At 37.0% G+C, this 12,014-nt stretch overlaps 1 protein-coding gene across 1 annotated transcript in view; it reads left to right on the top strand.

Moving 5' to 3' along the window:
- The first annotated feature begins 844 nt into the window (after positions 1–844).
- Positions 845–12,014, top strand: part of DNAH7 (dynein axonemal heavy chain 7) — a 230,209-nt gene continuing 219,039 nt past the window's right edge. Inside the window, exons 1-4 of the mRNA XM_067023255.1 lie at positions 845–922; positions 1,641–1,703; positions 4,778–4,886; positions 5,629–5,776. Coding sequence (XP_066879356.1) covers positions 845–922; positions 1,641–1,703; positions 4,778–4,886; positions 5,629–5,776 — 398 coding nt within the window. The remainder of the gene's footprint in view (positions 923–1,640; positions 1,704–4,777; positions 4,887–5,628; positions 5,777–12,014) is intronic.

The raw sequence follows: 12,014 nt of genomic DNA, 5'->3' as shown, positions 1-12,014 counted from the left end.
TAGCGCTTTTTTCTAGTTGTTAAATTAAGTAGTTTTGCATTTATATGATGCTCATTCTGTTTTCCTTCATCCTGTCTCCTTGATGTTATTGCTTAAAAACGAGATCAGAGTGAAAACAGTTGGGTATGAGGCCAACAGCATGGTGATAATTTTAACAACCATAACTCAGAACATATGATGACTATATTTAAATCAGCCCTATTAAATTTTGAGAGTTGGTTGTTGATTTAATCAGACAACTTCGGGATTATTGTTGATTTTAACCAGACACATTCACAGATTCTGGTCATTTCATCAGAACAGTTAAATTTGGATTATACCAGGTTTAAAATATCCCTTGCAATAGACAAGTAGTTGAAAATCAGTGAAATAAAAACTAAGTGCCAAGCCAGAGTACTCAAGGAAGACCTTGACTCTTTAGCAATTTTAATTCTGGTAATGTAAAATTATATTAGTCAGGATCCCAACAGAAAACAGATGGCATGCTTAAAAGGATTAAATTGAAGAAAACTTATGAAAAGACCATTTGGAGAGGTGTGGGCGAGGTTAAGAGAAGAAACCAACAGGGATGAGGAGGCACCTAAGGATTAATAACAGGAAGTCGTTGCCATTCCTAGGCCTCACGGGTCAAAGAAATTGAACCCCATTCTCAGGACTTGGTGAGAGCTGGAGGCTTGGAATGGTAGCTTCCTGACAGCAGCTGAGCTCTGGAAGAATATTGCACTATCAGAACTATGGGAAACAGGGAGTACTAGGAGAGAAATATCCAAAACTCTCTCCCTTCATCCTGTCCAATCTCCTACCGGTGCCTCTTATTGCTTAATCCCCAGGTGGAATTCCTACCATGGAATCATCCTCTACTCAAAGGAAGTATCAGCACTTTTCCCTGAAAGTTGCTGCTAAAAAGTATATGTTACTTACAGTAACCTGACAATGCATTAACCTGAACACACTGTCAGCTTAGGAAGTGGAGCATTCTGGTTGTCAATAGGACAGAAATGGTATTTTAATGATAGACGGGAGGTGGAGTACAGTAAACCCTGGACACTAACTAGGTTCAGATTAAGTTCCTAGGAGATGATGTAATGGATAAAAGCCTTTGCACATTTTTAAAGCTTTCTGATGGGTATTGTTGGATACCACTTTCCTTTCTCTCCTTGCTATGAAAGAGCAATTCTAAGACAAACATTGAGAATTTAAAAAGTAGTAGAGGGGCTTCCCTGGTGGCGCAGTGGTTAAGAATCCATCTGCCAATGCAGGGGACACGGGTTCAAGCTGTGGTCTGGGAAGATTCCACATGCCGCAGCACAACGAAGCCCTTGAGCCACAGCTACTGAGCCCACATGCCACAACTACTGAAGCTCATGCGCCTAGAGCCTGTGCTTCGCAACAAAACAAGCCACCACAGTGAGAAGCCTGCGCGCCACAAAGAAGAGTAGCCCCTGCTCACTGCAACTAGAGAAAGCCCATGCACAGCAGTGAAGACCCAATGCAGCCAAAAATAAATAAATTCAATTTTTAAAAAGTAGTAGAGTCTGTCTTTAAATATTTTGCATACTAAGTGCTTTACTAAAGTAAATTTGGTTGAATGAATCAATTTTATCATTAACAGAGTAAACTTTTTTTTTTTTTTAATGCAGGATAAATCATTCAGCAAAGAAAAATCCAAGACACCAGTAAGAATTTTACCACAATTGGCTACGGTAATTTACCTGTAGACTCTCATTGGATTTTTGCACTTTTAAAACTGTTCACTAGTTTCAAACTTGTAAATAAGTAACTGAATTTGTGATTTTGAATTTTGTGCTCAATTTGACTGTTTTCTGATTGAGAAATTCTGAGGTGCATATAAAAGGAAAAAATATCTTAGTAAAGTAAGCGTAAGCTGTAATTTCCTAGTAGTGTGTACAGTATGTTTGAATATTCTGGATAAAAGTATATCCAAGATTGTCTAGCAGAAAATATATCAGTGTTGGAATTAGGAGATGAAGTTTTGGGTTACATCCCTGTCACTAATGGCCCTGCCATCTGAGGGAGTCACTTACCTCTCCAAGCCTCAGTTTCTGAGTTTGAAAGTAAGCATTGATCTTTGAGATGCATCTTCTGGCACTGAAATGCTACTCCACAGAAGATTCTTCAGATCTTGCCGTCCTTTGTTATTATTATTATTATTATTATTATGACTAAAAATTTTCATTGTCCTGTGGAAGAGGCAATTAATAGATATTTTCAGTTGACAAGTGCTGGGTAAGATGTACTTGACTGTGATAAATTTTACCATTTAGTAGTTATATTGAATTTAATGGCATTGAGTTTTGCTCTTGTAACTGCTGGAAGTTGAGTTTAAGTGGAGGTTCAGTGCAAACACTGTTTGTTTGTTTTTTTAATTGTGATAAAATATACATAACATACAATTGATCATTTTAACCATTTAAAATCTACAGTTCATAGACATAAAGTACATCCATATTGTTGTACAACCGTCATCACCACCCATCTTCAGAATTCTTCATCTTTCCAAACAGAAACTCTGTACCCATTAGACACTAATTCCCTGTTTCTGCCTCTTGTCAGTCCATGGCAACAAGCGTTCTACTTTCTGTCTCTATGTATTTGACTACTATAAGTACCTCATAAGTGGAATCATACAGTATTTGTCTTTTTATGTCTGGCTTATTTCACTTAGCATAATGTTCTCAAGTTTCATCCAAAGCATTAATTTTTGAAAGATATTTTAAAAGTTGAGAACAGGGCTTCCCTGGTGGCGCAGTGGTTGTGAGTCCGCTTGCCGATGCAGGGGATATGGGTTCGTGCCCTGGTCCGGGAAGATCCCACGTGCCGCGGAGCAACTAAGCCCGTGAGCCATGGCCGCTGAGCCTGTGCGTCCGGAGCCTGTGCTCCGCAACGGGAGAGGCCACAACAGTGAGAGGCCCGCATACCGAAAAAAAAAAAAAAAAAAAAAAAAAGTTGAGAACAAACTATAACATTGAAGTTGTGTTGCTTTATAGAGAAAGACTCCTGATAATTTAAAATGGAGGACATTTTTCACTTAGAAAACTTGAGTTAATATTCTTAGATAAAGTAAATGAACATTTCAAAATATACATTTTAATTGAAAAATTTTTTTAATGATGCCAGATTCTATAGAATTGAGCCATAGCACCTTTCCTGTGCTTCTGCAAAATCTATCTTAAATTTTCTAGCTTAAAAGACAAGATTTGAAATGGAATAGACATTGTCTGTTTAAAAATTTGACAAATTTTAAAAGAAAAAAAATTAAAATTACCTTTAGTTTGTTGTGTCTTATTAGTATATAGGTTTAGAGATGTAAGCTCAATTAAAATTTCCTGATTCAGTATTCAGTGGCTGAGTTGAATAATAATCCTTTCCTGTCATTGGCATATAATAGTCTAAAATGCTTTTGTTGGCTGATTTAAACTTGGTTTTATGTTCATATTTGGCCATATCATACATTTTCTCAGCATTCATTTTCTCAGTTTCATGTGTGTTAAGGGAGATGATTTTTTTAAGAGATTTTTAGAAATCCATTGACCAAAGCAAACAATTTTCATTTGAATATTAAGGTTTGTACTTGGATAAAATTTTCTGGCAGTAGTTAAGCCCTAGAGTGATTTTCATTACAGACATTTATGCTTCTGGTGGTGGTCCTTGTTGTTGAAATCAAGGGTGACCCAGTGCTGGTGGCTTCCAACCCCTCTGGGTTGGTGACCTGATTCCCACCCTTTGTGAACACCGTACTCATAGCCCACCCATGAATCTGAAATCCTTTATGGAGCAAGATGAGAGTGGAAGGATGGAAAGGCAGGCAGGGAAGGATGGAAAAGCATTGACTTATTAATTGTCTTAGCTTGTTTTCCTGTGAAAGAAGAGCCTGAACAAAGGGCTTCTGTGCAGGTAGTTTATTTGAAAGTAGGAGTAAAGGACTGGGAAGAGTAAAACTATTGAATAAAAGCCAGTACAAGCATGGGCTATCGGGTTGGCCTGAATGTGAGAGGAAGACACAGATTCAATTGTCATTGTTTAAAAATATGTACATTCTGCTTTCAAACCCACCCATCTGGGTTGCTTGAAGAGACATAGGTTTTAACAACAGTGGGTCTGTGTTCTGTTATCGCAGTAACCGGCTCGAGCTAATTAGTTGTTGTCTTTTTTGGAGACGTAGGTTTTCTCCTGTTGGCCACAGTCCCCACCAGGCCCTAACATTTCCCAGCCCTGAAGCTGAGTGCCTATTAGCTATCATCACTACCTTTCCTCCTTCTTTCATGATACCTGCCAGAACTGTGTAGGTATAAGAATTTATAACCCCTGCCGCAAACGATGGAATGAATTTGTGAGTTGCCAGCGTAATCTAGAGCTGCTGAAGCCATGAGAACAGGAAGATCCTTTGGAGCTGGAATGTAGGGGAATTCATTAGCATTGGAGTCCAGCACGGTGTGGCTCTAATTAAGATGGAAGGCTTAAAAAATCACTTGCCAATGTCTGTGGGGGAGTAAACTCTGTGGATGAACACCTCAGTTAAGTAACAGGTGCCCACATCAAACCAGCAGCAGAGCCTTTGGTAATCTGTCCCAGATGTCACACACCGTGCCATTCACAGGCTTTAGTGAGATTTGCTATTGGGTATTTGTGCCTTCTTTACAGATGTCCTAATTCGTTTGAGAAAACGTCTGTGTTTATACATTCTTATGCATTTCATGAAAAAAGTTTTTTTTTTCTGACCTTGTTTCGTTAACGCTATCTAAATTTCATATTTCAGGTGAGTTCAAAGCCCCAGTGGCAGCAGGCAGCTCCATCATTCCATCTGAGTGTAAAGCAGGATGAAGGTATTCCAGAGCAGTTTAGTGTTAAAAATCAACAATCATGTGGTAAGAACGCTAATATTCTATCTTAGACTTCAAGGACATTTTCTGGAGAAAAATATCACACAATATTTAGTTAATTAGAGCAATGAAATTGTAAGCTGAAATATTTATGTAAAGTAGAAAAATTTATCCTGAGTGTGTTCCCTAAGAAAATAATTGAATCCAGTTCTTAGTTATTTCAGGCTGTTGTAAATGCTATAAAAGCTGATATTTTAGGAACTGGGATGTTTATAATAAAATTTTGATTTATTGTATTCAGAATTTGCCTCTGTATCAAAGACTAAAGTTTTTTCTAAGGGGGATTTTAATAAGTTGTAAACATTACTTCTAAATTATTTATATTAATATTTTTGACTTATCAGATTGATTTTATTGAATATTAACATTTTTTTCATCATGGTTCTTTAAATTTTCTGAAATAGTTTTATATTCTGTTTTTATAATAATTTTAATCTTGATTTTAAGAAGGTTCTATGCAAATATAATTGAAAATCTGAGTTTATTAACATTAATCAAAATATAAAATAAATTAATGGATATTCTTGAAATAAAGGTTTCTATTATGATGACATAAAATGAGAGTTAGTTTAACTTCCTCGTAGTGAAAGAAAATATGGTTACTTAAGAACTTAGAGAATGTAGTTTTTTTTCTTAAAACATGTTTCAGCATTTTGTTCTCGCCACTTAAATATTTTAGCTTACTTTTTAGATGACTAATTTATGCCTTTTTAAAAAAAAATTCAAGCTGAATACATGGAACGCTTTGGAAAAAAGGGCACGTTACTCGACCAGATTGATGATAGTCATGCTGGACCATCTACTTCCAAATCAAAGCGCAAATCTCCACATAAAGAACGAGAAAACTTTAGAAGCACTCTTGTTCATGTCATTATGTAAGTTCTATAAGCTAACCAGTGTTACCCTTGTTAGAGCCCCTGGGAACTTTTTAATCTAAAATTATAAGAATTCTGTGCTTCTCTAAGGATGCCTGAAAGCCTTGTTGGAATGAGGTCAAGGTATAATGAAAGACTGAGCTTAACTCTAAAGGTGTCTCACTTTTAAATATCATGAGCTGAAAAGGTATGTTGATGAAAATGATGAATAAAAAAAATCTACAATAGGGATAGGAGAGAGTTTTATTCAAGCCAAACTGAGGACTATAATCTAGGAGATACAGGTTCAATAAGCACTTGACCTGTGTTCCTCCAGACTACAAAATGGGGGAGGCTTATAAAGACAAAAACTACAAGGTTACAGTTAGTTTCATGAGTTGTTTATCAAGAATTATAATTGGATCTGGCAAGAAGGAAGGATGCTTGTTAAGTAAGGATTGGTTGGGGTCCAAAATGGTTGCATAGTTACAAGGGGTTGTATCTGGCAGCTGCTAGCAGATACTGTTTTGAGCATGGCTGGTGGTGTCCTTGAATTTGATAACAGTTCAGAACATTTAAGTTCTCAGTGATGCAGGAACATGTCTGAAACCACATCCACAATGGCCACCTGGCTCCATTTTAAATGCCTGAAACACAGTCACTCCATTTAGATTTTCAAATGCAATCTTTTCTTTAATGGTTACAACAAATGTACAAGGCATGTTTGACGGGCCATAAGACAGGCTGTTTGAGTTAGCATGAAGTTCATGCCAAATCATGTATAAGCCAGAAAGACTTCCCCATACCTCAAAATATGAACATTTCTTCCATCAGGTGTCAATATGAATACTTGGTGTTGGTTGAGAGAGCAGAATGTCTGGGAATTCTGGTTGTAGGCATGCTGCCTGGTAGAAGATTTGGGGCAGTTTTTTTTTCCCCCATCTTGTCTGTTCAGGTGATGTGGTGACTTTTCCCTGGCATTGTGGGTCTCCTTGTGTAGAAAAGGAAGAAACTGGGCTGAAATGATCAGCAGTGTGACCAGGGCAGGGCTTGCCCAGTCTGAAGTACAGCTCTGTTTACGGAGGGCGATGCAGATGCAAGTCAGCAGTTCCTCTTTGCCTTTTTTTCACAGCTTGACGCTAGTTGTTCAGTAGCCCCTTTCTTTCATCATGACTGTCAATGCACACACACTGCCACTGGTGAACAGAATTTAGTGACACATTACAGTTAGTCACTCACCCACAGAGCTCCATTTTACTGTCCCCATGTGACACCTTACTGGCTGGCTGGATAGGCATCTTGAGGGGAGGGCAGTGGTCACTGTGTGCTGACAAAGGGATGGCAGGTATGTGGGCTCCTGTGCAGTTAGATTGTGGGCGTGTGCCGCTGCGAGAGTGGTTTGGAGTTTGCTTTTGCCAGGCACCACTAGACATTACCAGCTTGGCCCACTTACATCACTTTCTTCAATTAAGCCCTCTCAGAACACACGAACTTGGAGTCAAATCAACACTCCAAGCCGTGGGTGGGTAGGCCTCTGGTTACAAACTCATAGAAGCAATTTTTTTCTCCTCCCGATGTCCTGGCCAAGACAAGTGATCTTGACACGACTTTCCTGTGCCTGTCATGTTTGGTCCTCCTCTGGTTGAGGATAGAGCCCATCTTGGGTTTCAGCTTCATACAGAGGTCTGGGTTTGAATTCTCCATTTAACTGCAGCCTACAGAATCATCTCCTGACCCACGTGGGCATTAGAGTCCAAGGCTCCGCCCCCCCCCACGGGCAGCCATAGCCTCGGGGGTTGGCTGTTACTCTGCCTTGTCATTCCATCTTTTCCCTCCTGAGTATTTCCTTTTGTTTTCTTGTGAGCTCAGCTATGCATTCAAAGGAGCTTTGTGGCATATTATCCAGTATTTATATACTGGTACTGGGAGGTTTTTCAGTTTATCTTTGCTGCTGTGTTATAAGAAACAGAAGTCTCTTTCTAATCATTTTATGTCATTTTTAGTTATACCTTTAACAAACACTATATGGATGGACTTATTAAAATTCAATTCTTGAGTTTCTGGACTTTAGTAGATGTTTAATCCCATTTGTAGTTATTGGTATTACATATTTCTTATTTTGTTTTTTCTATTTACTGTACGTTGCCTTTGCTTATTTAATGTTTTTTATTATTTCTATTGAATTGAATTTTCTCTCTTCTCCCTTTATTCCTATTGGCTTAAAAGCTATCAAATATATTTTTATTCTTTCAGTGGTTACCCTAGCATTTAAAGCCACATATAATAACTTATATTTTTAAAAGTTTAAAGTTCATTTGATCCATCTTCCCTCTGAATAATATGAAAGGACCTTCGAGTGCTTTAACTTAGCTCTGAACTTTCCTTTGCATTTTTCATGTGATTATTTTATTTCTACCAATATTTCTGTAATATTTTAGGTTTACCAAGTCCTTAAACTCCCCATACTCTTTTTCTAAAGTTCCTACTTACTTAGATTTACTAACATGTTTTCTGATTTCTTAGAAAGTTGCCTTTGCATTCCACTCCTCACTTCCGGGTTCATTTTTCTTTTCTTTTTTTTTTGCTGAAGTCCTTCCCTTAGTAGTTCTTTCAATGACGATCTGTGGAGAGTAAACTCGAGACTTTCGTTTTTTTGTAAAGTATCTACTATTTTGCCCTTACTCTTGAATTAATGACTAAGCTCACTACAGAGTTAAAGGATAATAGTAATTTTTTCCCTACAAATATGGAAAACATTGAAAAATATTAACAATTTTCCCCAAATAAAAATAGAATATATTTAAAGTGTACAATGTGATGATTTAATATACTTACACATTGTGAAAGGATTTCCAGCAATCAAGTTAACACATCCATCACCTGACATTTACCTTTTTGTGTGTGTGTGAGAGCCCTTAAGTTCTTCTCTCTTAGCAAATGTCAATTACACGATACGGTATTATCTATAGCCACATGATGGCATATATTATTGTTGATGAGAAGCCTTTGTTGCTTTATTTGTCACTTCTTTGCAATCTGTACTGTCAGTTTGTCTTTTCAACACCTTCTATATAGTCTGTAAAAAAACAGATTTATCGAGATATAATTTACATACCATTAAATTCATCCACGTTAAAAAAAAGTACAATTGAATGAATTTTAGTAAATTTCTGTAGTTGCGCAACCTTCACCAAAATCCAGTTTTAGAATACTTCTGTCATCTACAAGTTCCCTTTTGCCCGTCTCAATTAATCCTTTCTACCAGTGGTTGCCCCAGGCAATCATTGATCTGCTTTCTGTCTCTATAGCTTTATCTTTTCTACAATTTCACATAAATGGAATCATACAGTATGTATGTTTTTGAAATCCATCTTGTTTACTATTTCTTATTTGGGGCTATTATGAATGATGCTGCTATGAGCTTTGCATGCTGGTCTTTTTGCGGACATATGTTTTCACTTCTCCTGTGTAGATACCTATTTATAGAAATTCTGGGGTAGTGTAGTAGGTGTATGTTTAAATTTTTAAGACATTCCTAAGCTGTTTTCCAAATCATCATACTATTTTACATTCCCACAGGAATGTATAAAGAAGTTTCTAGTTTCTCTACATTCTTGCCCACACTTTCTTTTTTTTTTTTTTTTTTTTTTTTTTTGGTACGTGGGCCTCTCACTGTTGTGGCCTCTCCCGTTGCAGAGCACAGGCTCCGGACGCGCAGGCTCAGCGGCCATGGCTCACGGGCCCAGCCGCTCCGCGGCATGTGGGATCTTCCCAGACCCGGGCACGAACCCGTGTTCCCTGCATCGGCAGGCGGATTCTCAACCACTGCGCCACCAGGGAAGCCCTACACTTTGTCTTTTGTTGTGTTTTGTCATTCTAGCCATTCTAGTAAATGTGTTGTCGTATCTTATCATGGCTTTAGGTTGTATGTCTCTAATGACTAATAACGATGGACATCTTTTTTGTAGTTGTTGGGCATTCACATAATTTCTTTGGGGAACTGTCGATTTAAACCTATTGCCCATTTAAAAAAATTGGGTTGTTTGTCTTATTATTGCCTTGTAAGAGTTTTTTATATATTTTCTATGCAAGTTCTTTATCAGATATGTCTTTTGCAAGTATTTTCTCCCCGTCTGTGTCTTATCTTTTAATTTCCTTCCTGGCTTTTTTTTTTTTTTTTTTTTTTTTTGCGGTACACGGGCCTCTCACTGTCGTGGCCTCTCCCGTTGCGGAGCACAGGCTCCAGACGCGAAGGCTCAGCGGCCATGGCTCACGGGCCCAGCCACTCCGTGGCATGTGGGATCCTCCCGGACCGGGGCACGAACCCGTCCCCTGCATCGGCAGGCGGACTCCCAACCACTGCGCCACCAGGGAAGCCCCTTCCTGGTATTTTTTGAAAAGCAAAAGTTTTAAATTTTGATGAAGCTCAGTTTATCAAATTTTTTCTTTTATTGTTCATGCTTTTGGAGTCATATCCAAGAACCTTTTCCTATCACAAGATCATAAATATTTTCTCTTATGTTTTCTTAGAAGTTTTAGCTTAGCTCTAGTTTTAGTTTTAGCTCTTACATTTATGTGCATGCTTTATTTCAGTGAGGTATCTGTGTTATGAGGTAAGGGTTAAGGTTCAATTTTTTGCATATACATATCCAAATGTTTCAGCCCCATTTGGTGAAAAGACAATTTTCATTGAACTCCCTGGGCATCTTTGTCCAGAATCATTTGACCATGTATAGGGTTCTGTTTCTCTTCCATTTACCTATGTGTTTACACCACTTGTCATGTAGCTTTATAAGTTTTGAAATGAGGTAGTTTAATTCCACAAAATTTATTCTTCTTTTTCAAAATTGTTTTGGCTATTCTAGGTCTTTTTCATTTCCATATACTACACTTTAAGATAAGCTTGTCAGTTTCTGCAAAAAAAAAAAAGAAAGCTTACTGAGATATAGTAGACAATGCATTGAAACTATAAATCTATAAATCAATTCTGAGAGAATTGCCATTTCAAAACTATTGAGCCTTCCAGTCCATGAACATGTTATTTCTCTCCATTAAATTAGATTTTCTTTAATTGCTCTTATTAGTGTCTTGTATTTTTAATGTACAAGTCTTAGACTTAAAAAAAATTATTAAGTATTTTTCTTTTTGATGTGAATGAAATTATTTAATTTCATTTTCTGATTGTTCTTTCTCAGTATATAGAAAAATCTATTGAGTTTTTGCTTGTTAATTTTATATCATAAGACCTTACTAAACTTGCTTACTAGTTCTGGAACTTTTTAAAAGATTCCTTAGAATTTCCTATATATCAGTCATGTTGTCTGCAAATAATAGATTTATGTCTTCATTTTCAATTTAGATGCTTTTCATTTCTCTCTCTCTCCATTTTACACTTGTTGGGTCCGTCAGTACATTGTTGAATAGAACTGGTGATACTGAAATTCCCAGTCTTATGGGGAAAGTGTTCAGTCTTTCACATTTATGTAGGATGTTAGTTGTAGGTTTTTAAGATACTCTTTATTAGATTAATGAAGTTCCCTTCTTTTCCTAGTTTGTTGACAGGTTTCATCATGAGTGTCTGCTGGATTTCTGTCAGATGCTTTTTCGATGTCCATTGAGATGATCATTTGATTTTTGTCCTTTGAAAATATGGCATATACATTAAATGATCTTCAAATGTTAAACCTTGCATTCCTCTCATGTAGTCATTATGTATATGTATAATACATAATTTTATGTATATACTGGATTTGTTAAAATTTTAAGGATTTTCAAATCTACATTAATGGATGATACGGGACTGTACTTTTCTTGTGATGTCTTTGTCTGGCTTTGGTATCAGGGTACTACTGGCCTCATAAAATGAGTTAAGTGTTTCCACCTCCTCTATTTTCCAAATGAATTTGTGTAGAATTGGTGTTGTTTCTTTCTTACTTGTTTGATAGAATTTATTAGTGAGGCCATCTGGACCTGAACTTTGCTTTGTGGAAAGATTATTACTTACTAATTCAATTAGTTTACTTGATCTAAATCTCTTCATATTTTCTATTTCTTCTTGAGTCATGTTTGGTACTTTTTTACCTTTTAGGAATATGTTCTTTTAAGTTGTCTAATTTTTTAAAATTTATTTATTTATTTATTTATTTATTTATTTATTTATGGCTACATTGGGTCTTCGTTGCTGTGCATGGGCTTTCTCTAGTTGCGGCAAGTGGGGGCTACTCTTTGTTGCGGTGGCTCCTCTTGTTGCAGAGCATGG

The sequence above is a fragment of the Kogia breviceps genome, chromosome 2 (assembly GCF_026419965.1).
Source record: "Kogia breviceps isolate mKogBre1 chromosome 2, mKogBre1 haplotype 1, whole genome shotgun sequence".
Classification (NCBI taxonomy): Eukaryota; Metazoa; Chordata; class Mammalia; order Artiodactyla; family Physeteridae; genus Kogia; species Kogia breviceps.
This window is presented reverse-complemented; position numbering and strand designations above follow the sequence as displayed.